General features: G+C 36.3%; 1 protein-coding gene across 6 annotated transcripts in view; it reads right to left on the reverse strand.

Annotated features, from left to right (window-relative positions):
• LOC121405953 (USP6 N-terminal-like protein) overlaps positions 1-22,670 on the reverse strand; it is a 70,452-nt gene extending 47,782 nt beyond the window's left edge. For 4 of the 6 annotated variants that reach the window (XM_041596951.1, XM_041596950.1, XM_041596948.1 and 1 more), the window contains exons 1-6: positions 22,572-22,670; positions 19,684-19,850; positions 4,622-4,695; positions 3,629-3,714; positions 2,139-2,165; positions 783-825 (exon numbers count right to left, since the gene is read on the reverse strand). In XM_041596951.1, coding sequence (XP_041452885.1) covers positions 783-825; positions 2,139-2,165; positions 3,629-3,714; positions 4,622-4,695; positions 19,684-19,687 — 234 coding nt within the window. In that variant the 5' untranslated portion in view covers positions 19,688-19,850; positions 22,572-22,670. The other 2 variants (XM_041596946.1, XM_041596947.1) reach the window with 2 other exon arrangements.
• Positions 22,671-24,600: the final 1,930 nt, after the last annotated feature.

The raw sequence follows: 24,600 nt of genomic DNA on the forward strand, positions 1-24,600 counted from the left end.
TATTATTAGGGGACACTTTTCACAACTAAAACCTCAGTCACATTTGCTCTACGGTGGCCATACAGCGAGTCAACAACAGCCATTTTTAAATTCTTGTACCAGCTAGATAAAGGTAGTTTGAATAAAAATGAATAAAATGGCTGTTTTGGCCATACAACCACCAATAGGGAAATGTGACTGTGGTATTACTGTCTAAATCTGCATTTAAGTGATTGGTTAACAGTGGTTTGACTTTTAACAAATCTGAGCTAGAAGGTCACACTTGTCACCTGTGTCTGTGATATGTTACAAAAATGAAGCCCAGAAAAAATTGCTTTCGAAAATAATCATTTAGTGCTTCAAAAATTGAAATATAAAGTGACCGGAAACACCATCTTAATTTCATCCCATAAACTTATGTGTACTATTTAGGTGTCTATAAGACGCCTATTTACAAAATCGGGGTTTGCCTTGTAGTTTTAGCTTTTCATTCTCAATAATGGTTGTTTTCAGGGTTTATTAGTTCTAATACATGCACTTGTACACATGTTTCATCTTGGTTTGTGAATCTTTTAAATCAGCTGCTCACAAAGTTAAACAATACCTTTAAATCTGCATCTGCATTAACATTGAGATGAATGGGGATTTCCAGGGGCTCTTTTTGAGCGTTTCATGGGCTAAATCATCCCCAGTCCCCATGTACATTTTCCCTGCTGGACTGTCTGTATACTTGGTTTTACATTTAGTAATAGTGACCATTTCTTGGAACAATATTAAATAAAGTCCCCTAAAAAAACTCTCACCTTTTTCTCCTCCTCATCTGGGCTTTCTGGGAGCTCATTTTCACTGAAAGATAAAAATATTCAAAGAATAAATACAACATACAGGTACATTTACCTTTGCCTTAAGAAGTTGAATCTTTGAAGACTACAGATTTTTTTTGTTTTAGAAGAGGTATATTAAGCAAAGGAGGATAATTGAGAAATAAAAGAAAGTTGCAATATTTGTAGGGTTTTTTGCAGATAGCTTGCATACATCTTCATGAACAGGAAAATAGAATTATTCATTGCTAAATTCCTTTTATATTTCATCTATTAGCAAATAATCTTCTCATTCAATTTTAAATCATTAATTAGAAAATTGATTGATTCACCTATTAATTCATCCACTCGTTACTTTCATATGTTGTTTATATTCTTTGTATTAATTCATGTGATTGATTCCTTGATTACTTTTTAATTTCTTCCTTTGTTTTTCATTCTCTTTGGTAAACTTTACTATGTCTACATGTATGATTGTGTGAATTTTCAAAAGGGAGAAACTTTATCTATAAGTGAGCGCTAGTTTCTCTGTATTGTAGTATATATATCATACATGTAAATAAGCACGGCAACAATACATGAATATTATGCTTATAATGCTTTAATACACATACAAGAAACACATACAAGTACTGTATTGTAGTATATACATGTAGAGTGTATGTCAATTGTTATGTTTTTATTCAAAAATTAGTAGCCAGTGTTACCCTTGTTAAACCAATATTATTATTAACAGGAGTCATGTTTATACTCTGTGGTTATTGTACGTTTTTAATGAAAATAATACAATGGGGGATCTGAATCGAAACTCCCGTTAACTGCTATATTGTTTAATTATAAAGAATGATAATAATAAAATACAATAGGCTTCAAATTAATTACATATGTAAACACCGTGTAAGAATCAAATTATCCACTTCCAATAACTCCTCAAACCTAAGAGATGTTAAATAAATGAATTTGAATTTGAATAGTGATAACATGGCAGAAATAGCTTGAAGCTTGTACCATATCATCACTGTAATACAGGGTTAATAAAAGTTAATAGCAGAAATCAGTGGAACCGTTTCTTGAAAAAAGTCCCGTGATCATTAGACATAATTCCCCAAAATAATAATTCAAACATGTTACGATGGAGTATATCATATTACAGAAGTTAATAGCTAAATGTAGGATAGTATTAACACCCCCCCCCCCCCAACTTCCCACTTGCCAAACCAGCATATCGATGCTGTAACACTACATTGGAGTGAATGTATGGGTCTGTGTACAAGATAATAAGGATGATTATAAACATAGTGCAAATACATTTCTTATTGTACATATTTGTATTCGTACCTGAAGTTGAAAACATCTAAGTCGACCCTGGCAGGAAAATCAAAAGTCTATTTACATTGTACTTTGAAAATAGGCCCATGAATAAATAAAAAAATATATATATATACAGTATATGCTGCAGGTTCATTTATTTTAATCTGTGAAAAATGGCAAATAAAGCGTAGGCTTTTGATACCAGATAAGACATGGCAGGATCATGCCAATTTGAAAGATGAAATGAGACCCGGCGGGTGTTTCATAAAGCTGTTCGTAAGTTAAGAGCGACTTTAAGAACGAATGGTGAAACTCTCTTATGTGCTACACCATCTCTAGTGAACATTTTGGTTGTATGTCATTTACCACAAGAAAGCATCACCAGTCGTTCTTAAAGTCGCTCTTAACTTACGAACAGCTTTATGAAACACCCACCTGATTGAAAAAAGAATCTGTAGATGGCCCCAGTAGTCAATGAGTGATTTCAAGTTCAGAACTGGGTCGGTGATGGTTTTGATGGTAAAGTATAAAGCCAGGGCTCGACATTAGCAGTGGCCTGATGAACCAGGGCAACCTAAATTGAGAGTTGGGTGATAAAAATTCTGTAAATGCCCACACTTGGTGGCCTGGTTGGGCTCCCAAAGTTTTGATAAATTGTAATGTTTTCTATTCAATCTGTTGTTCTAGGGCCACCAAATTTGCTTTGCGGGCTACCAAAACTATGACATTGATGATATTGGTGTACTGATCGGGCCACCAAGAAAAAAGTATAAGTTTGGAGCCTTGATCAAGCTGACAACCTTTGCTATAAAGGGCGAGTTTAAAATATGATTCAAATCATTTATCATCATCATGATCGATATCTCAACACTGTTAGATTCATCATTGGACCAGCTTCATTTTCTGGTGCTGAGTAGATGTACAAGTGACCTATAAACACCAACACCAAAAGACCAACACCAAACTTGATATCACCCAAGATTGTACCATCTGCACCAACAGAGACGGTATTACAGGTACATGTAGCTATTAAAGGAGATGGAAAGAAACAGACAAGCAATGGATGGGCAGAATTTCAGAGCGAAAGAGAGGATAAATCTAGCAGAACCGAGTCCTAAATATTATTAGCAAAGTTTTAGAGTTCTAAGCTATCATCCGCCATTCCTATTCAATCTTGGTAGTCTGAAAATTCACACCACTGTAGCATTTTTCAACAAACCAGGGATTTGCATCTGAAAACTACAGATAATTCTCCTGGCTGTTCTCAAAAGACCACTGTACAAACGAAGAGCCCGGGACTCTATAAACAAAGTCCACCATTTCTTGTCAGTAGTGAATTTGAATAAATTTGAAAATGTGTATATAAAATATGTATATTTGTAAACATTGAGCAAACTTCAGGGGAAACTTCATTACAATCAAGCTAAGATCATATTGCACTCATCTCTGACTCTTGCAACACAATTTCAACCCGGTCAATGCTTTCAGTGCAACAGCTCAATATCATGAATACTTACTGACAGAATCCGTATCTATCTGTGACTTTATAGATGATGAATGAAGCATCTTCCCATGGGTCTATTTGAGCACCTTTGTCTCTTCCCTAAGGATGAAAAAAAATGATACAAAAAAAATGCAAGAAAAAGTTTATTCCTTTACATGAGAAAAAAGTAATAACACATTTTGCCCAATGGTATCCACTTCAGTTATGAAAAAATGTTGAAAAAATGCAAGAGAAAGTTGATTCCTTTCCATGAGAAAAAAGATAATAACATTTTACCCGATGGTATCCACTTCAGTTACGAAAACTGTTCTCCCAACACGCTCTGCTTATTAACACGATATCATTGTTTGTGATACACCAGCTTTTGCAAGGCTACATACACTCATCACATGACCAATATAAACAAATGTTTTTTACTTTATATAGTAAGCACTTTACATACATACACACTGTATATCTATAAAAAATAGCGCCTCACAAATGTTATGATTATTATCATTATTGTCATCATCATCATCATTATTATTATGTTAAAATAATTCAAATTTTAATTTACAGAGAGAGACTGATCATAGTAAATTGATATTCCATTTTCATATTGTGTGACGTTTTTTTATTTCAATCACTAAACTTTAAAATTCGATAAAGTCAAGGCTTATTATTTCATAAAATGATAGCAATCTATAAAATTTCAAAAGCAGTGGCCTCCTTCAATTTTAAAGTATATGTGGATGAGAAACCTTGACAAAATTATGTTTCATCTTTATAGTAGCAAAAGAGACTCTGTATCTTAAAGTGGCAAAAGAGCCTAGATGTATAATACCAAGTACTGGGTTCGATACACAAAAAATACACATTTCGAATGAACAAGAAAAACAGAAAAAAGCACCAGTTCAAAATAATAAGGTTCATCCTTGATGATCAGACTGGATGAGGATTTCTCTGCCTTTTTCCCTTGAATTTTCCCTCTATCTCTGCTGAAAATTGTGATGAATATCAATCTTACCTTGTCATATTTTTGTACGATGTCTAGGCGCTCCTTATGGGCTCTTTGAAGAGCCTCCATTTCTTGTGTTTCCGCTGCAAAGGCAATGAGACAGAAATGCAAAAATAATTAACATTTTTATTAATCACTTCATCAATACAAGATTTCCCAGAAAAAGTGGAATAGTGGAATTTATTGCTTTGCCTTCTGAGAAAAAAAAAAGTAGAATACATGTAATTGACATTGTTTACATTGTTCCATCTGAACATAAAATTGGAACAGTTGATTTTAATTACTTTATCTAAATTATGCTTCATATTTTGGTAGCAATGTTGGGTTCATTAGTGAAATAATTTCCATTCTTATGCCCTTTTCTCAAATTCAGTAATTTTCAAATTTTGTAATGTTAAAAAAAAAAGTTGGGCAACAGGTGAGTGGTTCCCCCCCCCCCCTTAGTCTGCTGTGCAAACCCTTCACTGGAGCAACGGGTCTGAATATGATACAAAAGCACAGAACAGAAAAAAAGAAACTTTTTTTTTCTTTTTATTCAAATACATGTATTTATTGGTATTTATTCCAAGTTTTAAGTATATCTGATCCGCCCCAATGGGCCATAAAGTGTATTTTTATTCAAACTCTGGTAGGAAGTTGTGGTTTAGCATACCTGGTAACTACATGTATAGATAACCAATTGTGGCACATACTGAACGTCTCTAAAAAAAAGTAGAGGTTCAATTTTATCAGCTCGTTTGACACTCAAATCACTAATATTTGCCTGGGAATGAGGAATGAGACACTTGCCTTCACAATTAAAGAATTAGGAACTTTAGACCATAGTAAATTTAATAAACATACAATACAACGAAAATGTTTACATTTTTAGATTTCCAAAATTTCACTTAGACCATGGTCTAAAAGGTAAACCTTCACTGTACATGTGACTTCAGATTTGAATACTACCTGGGAACTCAACTCCTCCAAACTATTACTGGCATGTGAGTCGAGATATTCATCTCTAAATTCAGAAGTTAAACATGTTCGATAGGTAGGTGTCAAGAGTCACACCCAACAACTTCCGGCATTCAACGACTCTGTCGACACTGGATACCATTGCATTTCCACATTGGGGTACAAGTGCATACTGTAGGCTATGTTTCCATTAGATCCACTTACAACATGGTACAAGTGCACAGGGCATGTTATCATTAGACCCTCTTAACAGCATGCTACAAATGCATTCATGTGATACATGTAGGGCATGTTCTCATTAGACCAACATCTCCAAGTACAAAGGACATGTTCTCATTAGACACAAGTGCAGAGGGCATGTTCTCATTATACTCACAACATGGGACAAGTGCATAGGCATGTTGTCATTAGACCTACTTTCAAAATACAAGTGTATAGGGCATGTTCTCATTAGACCAACTTTAAACAGTGCATCAGCACCCACTCTGCCACTCACAACATGGTGCAAGTGCATAGGGGATTTCCACAGTAGACCCAAGTGCATAGCACTGCTTACTACATTGTAGGTTGAATTTTAAAAGGTCTGGTGAAAACACAACTACACACATCATGTAGAACGGCCGGTATGACGTTACACGCTGGGCAATACTGGTATTCGCATGGGAATTTCAAGTAGCTGAGTTCCCATCTGCATACTTGTACGTCATCACAATGATAGCATAGGTTCAATCAATGTACATATTCGACATGGAGATCAGTGGGGGGTGTGTACGTGTGTAAATGTGTCATAATGAAAAATGATTGATCATATTCATATTTCAAAATAAGGATTTGTTAAAATTTTCCAATAAACAATCATTCAACCTTGTATCTTCCATGCACATGGTGATTAGAGATTTTTTTTCTTAATGAATGTCTACAACAAAAGGATACTCAAAGTTAGCACTTCTGTCAAGTCAGTGGGTCACATGCATAAAAAGTAGCAATTGCTTTTAAGCAATTTATAGTTCACGCACTTCACATTGCTAGCAAAAGTTTTTTTCGCTCATTTTTATGCATATGGAATCAAGCAAAAGCCTAGCAGAAGCAATTGCTACTTTTTATGCATCTGACCAAATGAATATCAGCAGTAAAGCGTTTGAAGGAGGAGGAATGGGGCGTGTATCCAAGCAGGCATCACTTTCAAGATGGTGCATGAATGTCATGAAAGGGGAAATCGTACATGGAAAAAATTCTAGAAAAAGGAGGAAAGGGGCAAAAAATCAAACATTAATCTCTTACAGAATCCAAGATGGTCAGAAGAGGAGTGAATTTGATGCTACCCTCAAAGTGTTTGAGATAAGAAAAGCACTTTAATGATACCAGTACTAAACACTTGGCTATTTTTCATAAACCACATACAGAACACACAACCACAAAAAAGAATACCAATCAAAGTGCAATGAAGCATATGAAGGAAGATACGTTGATAAATCGGGAGATCCTTTATAGACAAGATTATTCATCCTCCCTGAATAATCTGTCTGATATGATTGACGTAAAAGAAGTGTACACCTACGTGATGGTTCAGCTGGCGGCGGTGGCGCTTCAATGCTCTCATTCTCAACACTGAAGTCAATGAACTTATGATAAACCTCTTGCAAAAAGGCACCGACACGGGTCAACATCCTCTGACAATCCCTGACATATCACCCATTTTCTGTCCACAACTCGCAACATTACAGCACAGATGTAGCATCATCACTAATCCATGCATTAAAAGTACTGCGGTATTAAACTGACAAAACTATAAAGCAAGCCAGTGATTATATGTACATGTATCATGTATGCTTTTATTCCAAAGGTGAGTGACTGAATATAGATTTTTTTCGATAATGGTATAGAGAAGCTTCGGATAAGCATCAGAAGCTAAAAATACCCCCCGACCGACCGGACTTCACTCATTCATTCCACCAATATGCAAATGAGGACTGCGTAATGACGGCAGACACGTTAACGAACAAGTTTTCAACGTGATAATGATCAAGTGACCAAATCATTTGTTCTAGTTCTTCTTCTGCATGCGCAGCCATCAATATGCTCTTTGTAATCCATTTCCTACAGTGTACTATTCTCATCCCAATTCTAATGTAAGTTACAAGTGAAAACTACACCAACGTGTACATTTCACATCATTCTTCACACTCAACACATCTCTTTTGAGTGATATGGATGTCAAGCTCTGATGAGGAGAAGGGGGTTTGCAAACAAGAGTTGATAGAATTGGATTTGGAGGGAGTAGCTTGTCGAAGGCCGAGCGTACATCTCAATCATTATTCAGATTTGTCTAGATTTTATTGATTTGCTTCTGACACTGGCTTATGTAGTCTCAATCAAGACGAAATAGAATTTACTACTAAAGGTACAATGTACATGTACATGTAGTTGTACACATGCATGTACACAAGCAACTTTGGGTGAAGATATAAAGCTTTGCAACAAAAAAATGCTGAAACTACATCAACCCCACCCCCTCTCCCCTCGCCTGATCCTCTCATTCTCCCTATCCATGCTCATCTGCACTGTTAAAAATAATTTAAACAATGCTGTTAACTATAAATACTATGTGAATACTATGTTTACTATAAATACTATGTTTACTATGAATACTATGTTTACTAGTGTACTATAAATACATGTACTATGTGAATCGCACAGTAGTTGTTTTAACAGTAAGTGTTTAATAAACAACAAAGTCTAAATTCAAATATTGAATTATCAATAAGTTATTAAAAGCATGGTTGTTTAAAATTTCAAGCACACATTTAAACTGTTTAAACAACTACTGTGCGATTCACATAGTAAACAGTGCTGTTTAAATCATTTTTGCATTCCATTTTACAAAGAGTTACAATTGATCCAGTCAATTTCAACTGTATGGAAATCCATCCATACCATAATTTTTCTACAGGAAATTTGCACAATATCTTTTACAAAGAGAATCATAGCTCTAGGCTGTTCTCACTACGTTCCTAAAACTAGTTTACTGGAAACTAGTTTAGTGGAAACTAGTTTAACGCGTAGTGAGAACGGTCAAAGCGGTCTTGGAAGCTATCTTCCAAACCAGTTTGGAAAACCACCTCGTGATGTAGTTTTCAAAATAGCTTTGCCTTGGTAAACTGGTTTTAGCGTAAGTGAAGACACAACCGTTCTTCGGGTAGCGATCTTCGCACATTTTGAGCGCGCTACTCCACACGACAGGTGTAGAATGCCTATGCTGCGATTTCGAATTTCGCGCGAAACGTGTCACCCTACTGAGAGCGTTTCCATAGCAACAAGAGCGCTTTACGTGAAGTGATTTTGAAAACCACTTTCGTGTGATCAAGTGGGAACGCTAGCAAAGCGATCTTCCAAACTGGTTTCCTGAATCGGTTTCCAGTAAACTAGTTTTAGAAAGCGTAATGAGAACGGCCTCATACTGAATCTTCAAGAGAATGATGAATGTACATCATTTTTATATATCTTTGAAGTTATTTTGAACAAATTTGCCTTTTTAGATGTTGATGTTGCTGGCCGTCCATAGTTGTGGTTGATCGGATCAATTGCAACTCTTTGGAAGGCAGGCCTAAGGACTGTACTATGGCATGGCTTCACTGTAAATGTGTTTCTTTGTGTTTGTTGTTGTTGTTTTAATAAACCATCCTGAACAATACACTAAAAGCCTTGATCAACGGGGCATTTATAAGCTTCAAACTTCAAACTTTCACTCTCCATGGAATTTTTATTGCCTATAAATGCATACTAATTAAAAAAAATAAGCCAGAGGATTTCTTTTCCAATTATGTTCCCAGAATATTAAAGAAAATAAAAACATTCCATCATCCTGAGTATAAAAGAAACATGAACATACCTGTTGAAATACGATATGTGTACACGTATGCCTACATACAAGTCCTACAGATCCAAAATTGCACAAGATACTTAAATAATAATAAAAATATTCTGCTTTTATAATGCTTTGTATACTGAATGAACTACTTTATTATTACAGCTGTATTATTCATTCACAACTACTAAATCCCTTTATTGGTGGGATGTTGGCATTGCTATGGCAACTTTTCAATCAATCTATAATTCTTGTTGACAATCCAAAAATCAGATGCCAATTTGGCTGGAAGAGATTTTTTTTAAATACTGAAGGATAAAAGGAGAGTGACATGAAACCGGTAAATGTACATGTATGCAGGTCTGTGAAATGATGTGAAAATCAGCTTTCAAAACAAAATTACATGTACATGTGAAATTTTTGTTCGTCATTTAATAAAAATTCTTCCTCTTCAGTACAGTATCTTTTTATTTTTCTGCCTGTCTCATTTCATTTTGAAATGAATGAATGAGTTAGACAAAAATAATGTAAACAATGAATTCAAGAATTGATTTTAATTTCAAATTTGAAGTTGAAAATCTGTCATTTGTGCAAAAGTTTTAAGTACGATGTACACAGGCAAAATCCCCATCCACATCAATTCTTTTTCTGCCTGTATCATTTCAATCAGTATTACCTGTAAATGACCGAGTTTATATCAAAAATGATGTAAACAATGAATTCAAGAGTTGATTTTCAATTCAAATTTGAAGTTGAAAATCTGCCATTTGTGCATTTTCATTTGTAAAATCCCTATCCTCTCACACCCCTCCCATTTCCTCTGTATGTCTATCTGTCTCTCTCTCTCTTTCTCTCCCCCTCTGGATATGAGCCCACATGACAGTTAATTTAACTCAAGTTTAAGTACGCCTCTAATAATATGTGCATCTGGGAACGACGGCCACGGGTCACCACACTTTTTCATTACATTATGATGTCATTCATGTGTGTACTTAATCATGCAGTACTTTTAATACAGGCGTGGTCAGTACACAAACAATCGCACTGGTATGGGGTGGGCTTAGGCAGGGGCACTGGGACCCCATTCCCCCCCCTCCCTTCCATCCCACCCAAAAAAGGGGGAAGAAAAGGTCTGGGAAATAGGTAAAGTATGATAAAATATGTATTAACTTTACTGAATATTATGTCAAAATCTTATATTGCAAGAAGGGTTTTCATATGGCTCATTTCCCCCACTGACCACAAAATAATGTACTGTATTCAGATTTGTATGCAGGTACATGTACATAAAGGCCCACATATACATGTACATGTACACCTGTATGTATATACAATTGTAAGTGAATGATGGTATTCTTTACAAATTGCTTGTGTCTTGCTACATAATTCCATGTACTGTACTAATTGTACTTTTCCAGGATTGTACAGTACACATGGTGTACATGTACTACTGTCAACGACTTCCGCAATGTTCATGTGTGTTTTTCCTTTTTTTCTGATTTTAAAGACATACAGGTAAAAATAATATGAAGTGAACAGAGTTACATGTACATGGTGTATGAACTGTCTGATAAAGTATCTAACAATATACATGTAATAATAAAGTGGCTGGTTGGAGCTGTGGTGTCAGAGCTCCTGTTAGCATCGATTTAGCAGCTGTCAGAAGCCATCCCGGGTTATTTGAGTTGTACCCTGTTCACATAAGAAATATAATCCCCTGCTGATCTGCATTATAAAAATTGTGCTGCATAATAAAGTAATATTTGAAATACAGTATGCCCTATACACACTTTAAAAATAATCTGGGGATCTGCATACTGTACTGGGTTGAGTTAGAACTGCACCCTGATCACACAAGAAATGTAATCCTCTGTTGGTCTGTACTATTGATGTACATGTAGACCTACATAACAAAGTTGCACCCTGTTCACATGTAAAGAAATAACCTTCTGTGGATCTGAAATACATGTATTGTACAGTGTATTGGTTCAAGTTGCACACTGCTTCGACAAGAAATATTGAGTTTATGTCACCCTTTTTATTTGTTTAATTTTTTTTTTTTTTTTTTTTTTCCATTTATTTTTATTTCATCTTTGTTTTGTGATTTTACTGCTTTTGAATTGTTTTGAATCATTCCAATTACCTGTAAATATTGTGATTATATGTGATTTTGAATACCAATAAAACACATAATTAAAAAAAAAAAGAAATATTGAGTTGTTGGTGTGCACCCATATTGTTCACACATCAAAGATATCCATCCCTCTTTGCCTCTGTGTCTGATATTACATTATCACATTAGATTTTGTGACCTATTCAGACATGAAAATTCCCATCAGTTTTGCATTTCTGTACTTTGGATTTTAGTTGGAAGTCTACATTCATCACTACTCTACATGTATGTACATGTACATGTATGTTGTAGAGTGTACATTGTATGAAAAAGTAACATTTTCGTTCTGTATTAGCCTACATAACATGATAGCCAATGATAGTGTGAACAGGGTCCCCTGATCGATGATCTCCTCCTCCTTCTTTCATGTTAGGAATGTCAAGCTAATTTGTCTACAGTGTTAAAGACCGACAGGGACCAGACATGATCAGGTACTATATTCAGTCTAAAAATGTCTGTAATCGTCTGTAGACTACTGTACATGTATAAAAAGTATTGGGCAACAGTGAAGCCTACAGTGTACAAATTGTCCCTGTTTTTGTTTGTAAACTTGTTCTTTTTAATCAGTGTTCCAAATTATTAAAAGTTGTGTTACAAACTTGTACAATGCGCATGTCTGTAATTACATTTTCTTTTTCTTTTCCTTTTTTTATATATTTTTTTTCAATTTGTCCTGCGCACACTATGCAAGTCATGTGTATTGTACCTTCAACTCTGATTATTGTACAGCATGGAAATAAGAGATAAATCAATGATGCATTGATTTTGTAAAATTAGTTCAGCAAGTAGGCTTGAAATGTAAAGTACACCAGTGTATACATACTGTACATGTGCATGTATAGATGTGTAAATGTAGATGTACATGTAGTTCCAATACTTGATGAATTAGCGTGCCGACATAAATGTATATGGCTACATGTTCAGAGAGTATCAAAACTACAATTATATACAGGTGTACGTGTATAACAGTATATACATGTACTACATGTACATGTATCATTCGTAATAATTAATGATATTGCTAACGGTGTTGAACTCTGTCATGTAAACGTACAGGATGCTGGAGTTGACATGGGGTTTACCGGTACATGTACATGTACCGGTAAACATGTACATGTATGAACATGTATGTTGGTCTGCAAATTTGGAGGAACTGCAATATACCGGTGAGCTACATTCAATTTCAAAGCAACAACACTTGTGCACTTCAATACAAGGAACTCTCTTCAGAGATTTTTTTCATACACATGTACACTGTATGTGCTCTGTTAGAATCAAAAGAATGACTAAATTCAGTACACACAAGTAGTGAACGTACATGTATGTATACATGATGAAGGGTCCGACTCCCATTATTAATATGCTCTGCTCTATATACTCTCGAATATTTGCCACAATAATCAGGATCCTATTCGAAGCCATAAAGTAATTAATGGCTCCTAAAACGCCTACAAATGCAATTATTCACAATCAACTGTGCATCAAATGCGATCAGGGTCCATTCTTTGAATGTTGTTTTTTTTTTCCTGCACCAGAGAGAAAGCAATTAATATACATGTAGGAATGGCACACATGGCCTATACAACTACATGTACAAGAGACTATCGGTATTACAATCAGTGTGTGCATTAATTTCAAATGAATGCAAAAAGAATATCATGTGTATACATGTACGTGTTGAATATCATTAAAACACTATGGCCGTTTTCATACTGAAGGCGACTTGAGGAATCGAGTTGATACACTTGTACTTCGGACAAACTTTTCCATAGTTTCCAAGCAAGTTAGCACCAATCTCACCCATGTGGAAAAGTATTAAGTTACGTGTGAGATGTACATGTAAGCTTTTTACATGTAAACTATAAACACAACACACTCAATATTATAATTCTCTACTGAGCACTGACTACTGCAAGTACTTCGGTGCTAGTCAAGAGTTGCAAACAAACAAAACAAAATGGTCATGTCCATATAATACATGTACATGTAGATGTAGCACAATGATTATTTCTGGCTGATAAAAGCTACATGTACATGTACAACTGTACATCAAGACAATATACATTGTACATGTACCAGACATTTGTACATATATCCATGAATTGTTTTAGCATTATTATGATTATCATCATACTGTACATGTATGCATACATGAAACCAACAGACAGTGTACACAGACCGTCTTGTTGAATCCTACATGAACATGGACATGAACATCAAACATACATGTACAAAATTCAAAAATTTAATGTTTTGAAAGGAGTGTGAACCTGCTTGCCCACTTCAACCTCCAAAGAGACACGTCAGTCACTTCCACATAAACATTGGATTGTGGCATTCAGTGCCCTCAAATCTTCCGATTCGTTTTATTTCTATTTCCTCTCCTACTTCTCTCTCTATAAATTCCACCCAACTCCAAAGGGCAAAGGCGAATTGACAACCTGTAGCTACATGTACATGTACAGCAGTCAGACTGCGTTTTATAGAAATTCTGGAAATTTGCTCAGTCGACTGACAAATAATCAGAGAATAACGTTCAGAATTGAAGTCAGCCAGTGTATTGTGAGAAATGTATTTTCATCTATTTCATACAAAAGAAGGGTGTACATGTACACATACATGCACATGTACATGGAGGATATATGGAAGAAGAAGAGTACATAATAGTATACACTGTAACATGTACAGTGTGATACACCATCAACATGGTATGCACACGTTTGAAGCCCCTCGTACATACATGTACATGTATGTACAGTGTAGTTGTAGTCTTGTAGAACTACATACTTTGTAGTTTCTCAGTTAAAGGACAAGTCCACCCCAACAAAAACTTGATTTGAATAAAAAGAGAAAATTTCAACAAAGCATAACACTGAAAATTTCATCAAAATCGGATGTACATGTAAAATAAGAAAGTTATGACATTTCAAAATTTGGCTTCATTTCACAAAAACAGTTTATCAACGAGCAAGCTACATCCAAATGAGAGAGTCGATGATGTCATTCACTCACTATTTCTTGTGTTTTTTATTGTTTGATATATGAAATATTTTGATTTTCTCGTCATTGTCATGTGAAATGAAGTTTCATTCCTCCCTGAACACGTGAAATTCCAATATTTGAACATTTTGTGCTTCAGGCAAGGAGGTCCTAATCGTCAAATTCGTAAATATTGAAATATTCAATTCAAACAATAAAAAACAAAAGAAATAGTGAGTGAGTGACATCATCAACTCTCTCATTTGGATGTAACTGGCTCGTTCATATAACTATTTTGTTAAAAATATATGTAAGCGAAACTTTGAAATGTCATAACTTTCTTATTTTACATCCGATTTTGATGAAATCTTCAGCATTGTGCTTGTCTGATTTTTCTCTATTGATTCAAATCAACATTTTTCTGAGGTGGACTTGACCTTTAAAAAAAATAGGAGATTGAATCTGAATTGAATTCATACATGTACATGTGTGAACAAAAATATGTGGTATAATAAAGCCTAGATCTTGATGAAGAAAAGGAAGAGGAAGTGTTCAGTGGAAAAAAGTTTTGAGCATATTAAATATTCTGATACATGAATGCAAAATAATGTTTGTATTTTCAGGAGCTACTTTTTATACAATATGTCCTACATGAAGGCCTACAGTGTACATGTACATAAAACCCCAAACATTATTAAAGGAGAATGAAACCATTGGAACAAGATACATGTAGCTTGTGTGAAAACAGAAAAATAAAAGAAACAGATCAACAAAAGTTTGAGAAAAATCGGACAAATAATGAGAAAGTTATGAGCATTTGAATATTGCGATCACTATTGCTATGGAGATAGCAAATTGGCAATGCGACAAAGATGTGTGATGTCACTGATGAACAACTCTCCCCATTACTTTAGTATGTATTTCACTTGAATTGCCTCTTTTATCACATCTATCCATAGATCATGTGTTCTTTCTACATGAGGGCATGTATTTTTAAGAATACATAATGGATAAAGAGTTTGTATAATTGTAAGAAAAAGCAAAGAGACATTTTGAGGGTATTTTATAGTCCACCAAAGGGAAAGTTGTTCATCAGTGACATCACACATCCTTGTCGCATTGCCAATGGGAGGATCTCCATAGCATTAGTAATTGCAATATTCAAATGCTCATAACTTTCTCATTATTTGTCCAATTTTTCTCAAACTTTCTTTATTCTTATTTTTTCTGTTTCTACACAAGCCTATTTGTTCCAAAGGTTTCATTCCCCTTTAAGCTCTAAACATTACAATGAATGGGAAATTTCTATGGCTCTTTTGAAAAGCTATGAAATCACTTTGAGTCCCCTCCTTGTAAATTGTTTTTTTTTCCCATTTTGATGAAAACATATAATGTCATATATTAATTTTTTTTTACCCGGTATCATATGGTACCGAGTGTAAATTTCTTTACCCCCCCCCCTCCTCCCACACTTTTTACATTTCATGACAGAGATTAAATTTTGGACAAATACCCAGTATGGTACCGAGTATGACTTTCTCTACCCCCCCCCCTCCCACACATTTTACATTTCATGTAAGAGATAACATTTTTGAGAAATACCCAGTACAGAACAGAGTATGAATTTCTCTAATCCACCCCCCCCCCCATTTTCTCAACTCCCTGTGGATCATTCCAGCAAGAGTTTACAAAATAATAATCCAAACTCAGTTGCTCAACATTCGTGTACATGTAGTAACATGGCTTCTGCATCATTCATACCAGGTACATGTACTACATGTACTACATGTATGTACATGTAGTTTAGGTGAAACTAGTTTAACACGTAGTGAGAACGGTCGAAGCGGTCTTGGAAGCGATCTTCCAAACCAGTTCAAAAAACCACCTTGCAAATGCAATGTAGTTTTCAAGACTCCACACGACAGGTGTAGAATGCCTACATGTACATGTACATGTACGCTGCAGTTTCAAATTTCGCGCGAAACGTGTGATCAAGTGGGAACGATAGCAAAGCGATCTTCCAATCCAAACTGGTTTCCTGAACCGGTTTCCAGTAAACTAGTTTTAGAAAGCATAATGAGAGAGATGTCTAAGGTGGCAGGGGTTTAAACACATGCCCATGACCCTCTGATTATCTGAATTCAAGAAGACTCAGAACCACTAAACCACAATGTAGAATGCAAATCTATATCTGAGCATGATATAAATCTTCTCCTCATCCCTGGATGCACTTGACCTGAGACAATGCATCACCCCCCTCCCCTTCTTTCCTTCCTTCCTCCACTCTCACTCCTGGGCAGCTGATATTGATCTTGTCAATGACCTCTTCTACTACTCCCAAGACTGTGCTATTTACATGCACAGATACTGGCTAGTCTATTTACATTGCATGCAAGCGCAGATACTGACTAGTCTATGAGCACAGACTATTTGCAGTATTGCATACATGTATATCTACATATACGTGTATTGCAAAAGTACATCTAGTTTCATAAAACCTGTACATGTACATGTACATGTACATGTAGTCACTAATGAACAAGTTCTTCAAGAAATTAAACATCCGCCAATCAGATGAAAGGATTTCAGTGTATTTTAATATTATATTACAATTTGTTCAAGTTTTATGAAATGGGTTCTGTATTTGCTTGTGACAGAGGAAGACTAGGGAAAGTGTTCTCATACAGTGTAGCAAGGCTCTTTTAATAATGCGTACATGAACATGTTTAAAATAATGGAGCATGATTGGAGTATGAGCAGGTAGACAAGATTCTGGTCAAGTCATACAGCCCCGGGGGGGGGGCACTCAGTATATAATGCATAGTGGGTATGTGCCGCGGAGGGGACCCCCATTTTCACACCCAAATTTCCGTTCCAAGGCATAGCATTTTTGTGTTATTGAGAAAAAAAAACAAAGAAAGCCGCTCCAAGGCATAGCATTTTGTTCTTAACGAGAAAAAAGAAGAAAGAAATCCGCTCCAAGGCTTCGCATATTTTTCGTTACGCCGTTCCGGTCGCATTGATCTTCTGCAAGTTTGGTGAAAAGCGGCCGCAGAGCGCTGTCCAACCATCGTCTCTGCGAGAGAGCGCACCCGGCGGAGGCCGCGCTAGCTGCATCATGCACGCTTGCCCGTTCCATAGGGGTGCATATGCACGTACTCACACGCTGACGATCCGTTCCAGGGACCCCCGTTTTCACAAAATTGTAGTTCCGAAGCCCGTTCCGAGGACCCTCCTTTTTACAATAAGCCCGCTCCAAGGCCCCCGTTTTTTGTCTCTCCCGCGGCACACCCCTACCACTTTTCTGGTCGAGTGCCCCCCCCCCCGGATACAGCCTCATTCATTAGGATGCCCACCCCTCATGTCCAAAGATTTCTTTTGTTTACATTACATTTGAAAGCACATGCATTCAGTAGTCTCTGAGAGCTGCATACTTGCAATAACCTTTTATAGTTGAGGTGTCATTAATAATGATCATCATTATAAAAATCATTGATCCCAATTCCCAATAAATTATCATCAATAGAAGCACATTTCATTGCAATGTCTTCCCATAATCACTATCATCATCATCACTAGTCACTACCATCATCATCATCATATCATGTCATCATTATAATCATCTTCATCACTATCACCATCATCATCATCATCACCATCATCATCATCATCATCATCATCATCACCATCATCATCATATCATCATCATCATCATCATCACCATCACCATCATCATCACCATCATCATCATCACCATCATCATCATCATCATCATCATCACCATCATCATCATCATCATCACCATCATCACCATCATCATCACCATCATCATCACCATCATCACCATCATCATCACCATCAGTCCATCACCAACAATAATTTGCTCCTTCATCTGCATTCTATACAAAGATTAGTACTTCAGGATATCATGCACTTGCCTGTGCATCCCCCAAACTATGGAATGGCTTGCCATATTATGTAATTATTGCCCTCGTCAAGACTCTGACATCTGGGCAATCTGGCAATATGAGACTCTTCAGAAAATGCTACATGTATCTCCCTCAAATTCAGTCAATATTTAATATTTTGTAATTACATACATGTAGGTTACATGTATGTAAATTCTAATCAGTGATTGGTCAATGTGCCATCTCGTGACCATAGCTGCGAGGATCGCATTTGTTATATTTTACATTTTGACGTCACCTCAGTGAATATATCTGCGTTGTATTGTAAACTGCGGCGTTATATTCACTATTAAAGGTGGCATCACTCGCTGCATACAAGTTGCTTAATAATACTTGATGTACGCACTTGTGTTTGTAAACGCGTCATATTATTATGTATTACGTGCTGTATTTTCCAAAATATTTCTATTATGACGTAGATGGATCAGAGCTGCAGCAAGAATTTCGGGTTAATCAAGAAGCCAGATGATGAATGCAGTCTCTAATAGGGAATCTACATGGACTATATATTTTTATAACAGACAATTCCTTGTGTATCTAGTAACATATCAACTCCCCTCCCAAGCTATTTTTCCCCTCAGGAGAATATTTTACCTCAGCGCTGTGTGCATCATGCAAAATATAATCCCTTGGGAAAAATATACATGTACATGTAACTCCGTCGGGAAATGAAAAGTTATAATATTCAAACTCTAGGTAGGCAATATCTGTATAATATCATTATCATCATAGTAAACCATCATCACCATATGACTATGATGATGATGATGATGATGATGAAGATGATGACGATGATGATGATGATGAAGATGATGATGGTGATGATGGTGATGATGGCGATGATGATGACCGTGATGATGATGGTCATGATGATGATGATGATGATGATGGTGCTGAGGGTGATGGTGCTGATGATGATGATAACAATAATGTAAATGATGGTGATGATGATGATGATAATAATCAAGGTGGCGGTGGTGAAGATGATGATGAGCATACAGGTCACAGTTCACGAAAGAGAAACTTTCCCCTCTGCCAGGCGGCAACTTGAGGAACCTTCGCATTCAGGACTTTGGACAATCAGACCACAACATGAATATCATTGAGGAATGTTCTTTCAAATACTTACTCATCTTTGAACGGTGTAGAAGTTTATCGTACAAATATCCTTCATTACGTGAACTTTATTCTGCAAGATTGCGTGTGATTTCGAACAACCAATCATGAATGCTTCCAGTAAAATGCTGATGGTTTATACACAGGTATTTATTCCAGCAATGATCCATCTGGGTATATCTGCATCAAATGGAAGGTGAGGAGAAAGTATGCAAAGAACATTAGGGGTGACCAATTATTTTGCACGTGGAAAAGGGAAAGAAGATGGAGATGAAGTCATTAACATCATACATGCATGATCGTTTGGAACATGTTTTGAAATATTTGTGTCTAAAAATGGTGTATGAGGAAGTTATGTGAAAAGCTGATAACTAACAAAAAAATGTTTGTTTGTGGGTGAATTACAGGTGAAAATGTTGTGACGTGCGGGACATTTTTGAGTCCCGTACAACACACAACATTTTCACATCTAATTCAACCATGGACAACATATTTTTGTTGGTACGTGTACATGTACCAGGCCCATGGTTGGACCTACATCACATACATGTTAACAGGGTGCTACATAACTTTTTAGAAATGCTTGCCCAGTCAGGCAAGTAGATTTTTTAATAGTTGGAATATACTTGCCAAAAATCTATTTCACTTGCCCCAAAAAATTCTCAAAAAAAAGTTTTACCTCTTTGCGGTTTTATAACTATTGACCTTTTTTCTCTCTTTTTACATGAGCTTATCTACCTTGCTATTGCATTTATTTTTCCAAAGTGATTTTATCTTGCTTGCCATGACCAAAATTATGGTCAATATCATATCATTTTGACTCTGATTTTGGTCATTCTACTGTGAGAATTTTGCTGTGTGAATTTTGCAAGTTACGAGTCGGGCAAGTAGTTTTGGTCTTTACTTTAAAACACTTGCCCGACTCTAACTTTTACTTGCCCCGGGCAATCGGGCAAGTGCTTATGTAGCACCCTGCATGTAGTCTGTATCTCTTGTCGACCACCTAATTTTCTAAGCATCAATCTGCAAAATATGAAGTTTTAGCTAACTTTCGTCTCATTTGTGCAGGAAATTGAGCAGATCAGAATCACATGTTTAGATCGACGACTCAGATTTTACAAGTATGCACGTACATGTAGATATCACCGACCAACGAATTCAACAATTTCAAAGTTGCTCATTTGCACCCGATTTTTAGGACCAACCACCCACCATACACCAATTTTACAGCCGATTCTTGTCGCATTGGCGAAATACTTTGACTCTTAGAAGTCAGTTTTATGATGACATCACGCTTGATCGCCTTGTTACTTCCATTGCGAGCTCCGGCACATGATTCAACAACTGACAACGGATATTTGTTCCACTACTAAAGCCGTTTCCTATCTGATTTCTTGGTACAAACATGTATTTTGCATCAGGGTTTGGTTCTAGCCATTCTGGCCATACAATTTTGATAAATTCTATGAATTTCCTACATTTTTATCCCTCTTCTTTTCTCGTAACAAACATTGATTCTTATCATTCCTATGGACACCCTGCATACTCTCTCTTGAGAAGCGTTTGTAATATAATTGATGCGCGCAAGCAAAAAGGTGGTCAGTTTCATTTTCAGTTTCAGGAGATGGTCGATATACTTGGCACTTTGGCAGGGTCTATAGACTAATTATGATTACTATAAAACAAATTGAAGTCCCTTATTCGTTTGGACGGCAGGTTGAAAAGTGTTGTGACAATCCTAACAATAAAATGGCTGATTTTTCTACTTTTTCTCTAACCTTAACTAATATTAGCAATAAGCATGATAAGCATGTATGGTTGGAACTACCCCTTATCGACCACCTAATCTTCTAAGCATTGTATCTGCGAAAATATTCATCAATTTTACCCAGTTTTCATCTCATTTGTGCAGAAAATTGAGCAGATCAGATTCCCATGTTTCTCACGGCGACTCCGATTCAATCAGCGTATATATCGACGAGCAACGAATGCGACGATTTTACATTTGCTCATTTGCACCCATCTTTTGAAACCGACCACCCGCGATACACTAAGTTTACGGCCTATTCTTGTCGCTGTGGCGAAGTATTTTTACTCTTCCAAATCAGTTCTGTGATGTCAACATGCTAAATGATCGTCTCACTACTTCCATTGCGAGCTCCGGCACATGATTCGACGATTGACGACGGATACTTGTTCTAAAGCCGTTTCCTATCGAATTTCTTGGTTTTTCAGCGGGGTTTCGGTCTGGTCAATACACTTTTGATTAATTCTACTAAATATTTACTTTTTGTTGCTTTTTTTTCTCATAAAAATCGATTCTTACCGTTTCTATGGACAGTGCGCCTACTCTCCTGCGCGTATCGTTTGTAATACGCAATAATTTTAACGCGCGCAAGGTGGTCGGTTTCAAAAGAGGTGGTCGATATGTAGTAGTCTCACCATACTGATGTCATGGATAAGATTAAAGTCATCGACAATTGGTAATGGTATGGAATCTTTTGCGAACAAGTTTTGGTGGGGAAATTTGCTCGAAGTCGGCCGCAGCAAAACTGCATTTGTTCTAAGTAACATTTACATGTAGTGCCCATTCACACCAAGTACGGACATTCATTCATTCTTATCCCTTTCCAAACGGACTCAATAATTGAGGGACACGGCTGGTCCGGCCGATCCCCACGGCCCGCGCCCATTGCACTGCCAGTACACACACAGACAAGATCATCAGTCAGCAGCACAAACTTTGCACAGTGGGCTTCGGGAAATATCTCGAAACTAGTACTTACCATGTCTATAATACAACGTCTATTCCCACATCTAATACCAAATATTCCTTGCTAACAACGGTTTTATTCGCATGCCCATATATTAACGGTTTTACACATAAAACATGACTCATACCTAATCCACATCCGCATTCATTGCCGCGATAACACACCAACTGCACACAAGAAAGTCGCCATCTTGGAAACACCTTTTGCCTGATCATGTGACCAAAATATTTTGGTCTGACAGACAGATCCCGTTCTTCAATTTTTGAATGGGAAAAACCGGGGACCAAAAAAGATAATGCTCAAATATTATTATTAATGTAAAAAGATAGCTCAGGAGATTTGAAAATTCGAGCTAATATACTAAAATGATATGCATATGCGTGTGGTGAATTAGTTGCAACCCGATGATGATGATGATGATGCGTGATAATGATGATGATGATGATGATGATGATGATGACGATGATGATGATGATGAAGATGATGACGATGATGATGATGATGATGATGATGATGATGATGATGATGATGCTGATGATGATGATGATAATGATGTTGGTATGGTGGTGGTGATGATGATGGCGATGATGATGATGATGATGATGATGATGATGATGTTGATGATGATGATGATGATGATGATGATGATGATGATGATGATGATGATGATATGACGATGATGATGATATGGTGGTGGTGGTGATGATGATGATGATTCACCAGTACGACAATACACCAGACGGTGGACTGTACTGTTTCCAGAAGAAGATAATGAGCAATAATCATATGGTGATGATGAGGAGGAAGATGGTTATGATGATAATCATGGCGATGATGATGACGAAAATGACGATGATGATGATGACGATGGTGTTGATAATGATGATGGTGATGATGATGGAGGTGATTATTGTTATTGTATTAGTATTATTGCTATTATTATTGTTATTATTAGTATTACTATTACACGCATCATCAGGGGCGGATCTAAGATTTTTCGAAACGGGGGGGGGGGGACATTTTCCGAAAAAAAATTGAAAAGAAAAAAATAATTACAAAAAAGGAAAAAATAAAGGGACTGCGTCCAAAAAAAAATTGACAAACAAAAGGATCTTCAAAGGGGGGCACACTTCTGTTTTAACAGCATCTTTTACATTACAAATTTTAATTGTGCCTCTCAAAGAGGGGTCATGGGCCGACGCAGTGCCCGACCCCTCCCCCCCCCCTCTCCCGGATCCGCATCATTATCATCTTCATCATTAATAAAAGCTCATTGTCAAATATGCCTGTTAATACAATAATTTTTGTGAGAAAGAATTAGGAGGGGCAGGATGGGGGGGCAGGAAAAAAAGGGGTGGAAAAGGAGGAGGAAAAACTGCAAACGAGACATTTACGGCAATCCTCCCCTCATACTACAATGTATTAAAGCGGATTTTTTTTTTTAACGGTCAAATATGCCTGTTAATACAATAATTTTTGTGAGAAGGAATTAGGAGGGGCGGGATGGGGGGCAGGAAAAAAGGGGGTGGAAAAGGAGGAGGAAAAACTGCAAACGAGACATTTACGGCAATCCTCCCCTCATACTACAATGTATTAAAGCGGATGTTTTTTTTTAACGGTATGCTAGCACCAGTCCTTTGACAATCATGCATCCATTTTCATAAAATTGAAACAAGAGATGGCGCTCTTTCAAATTTGCTTTGCTCAACATCATCAAAGGCGATAACATTTTTTAAACAATAATTAGGCCGGTATAAAATCAACTTAGAACTTTCTGTAATACGTAATGAATTTACTTTCAGTTTCCCTCTTTTTGTTCAGAATTATTTCAAGACGGGGAGGTCTTAAGGAAAAACTCATCTTAGCATAATTTTTTATTCAAAAAAAGGAGAATATGAGTGAAAAAAAATACATGCTGCTTTATCAAACAAGATTTCTTGTTAAAAGAGTCACAAGAACAGATAAAGATAACAATGACAACAATTTCTCTCATAATATTCTTTCTGAACAGAATATGAATCTTGTGTATACAATTAAAGGTCATATTTAAGCCAACATTACCAAGACATGGTCTTAAGTATCCTTAGATATTATGATTTTTTAATATTTTTTTTATTATATTTATCTATTTTTGTACAAAAATAGCTTCCCTGTAA

The sequence above is a fragment of the Lytechinus variegatus genome, chromosome 19 (genome assembly GCF_018143015.1).
Source record: "Lytechinus variegatus isolate NC3 chromosome 19, Lvar_3.0, whole genome shotgun sequence".
Classification (NCBI taxonomy): Eukaryota; Metazoa; Echinodermata; class Echinoidea; order Temnopleuroida; family Toxopneustidae; genus Lytechinus; species Lytechinus variegatus.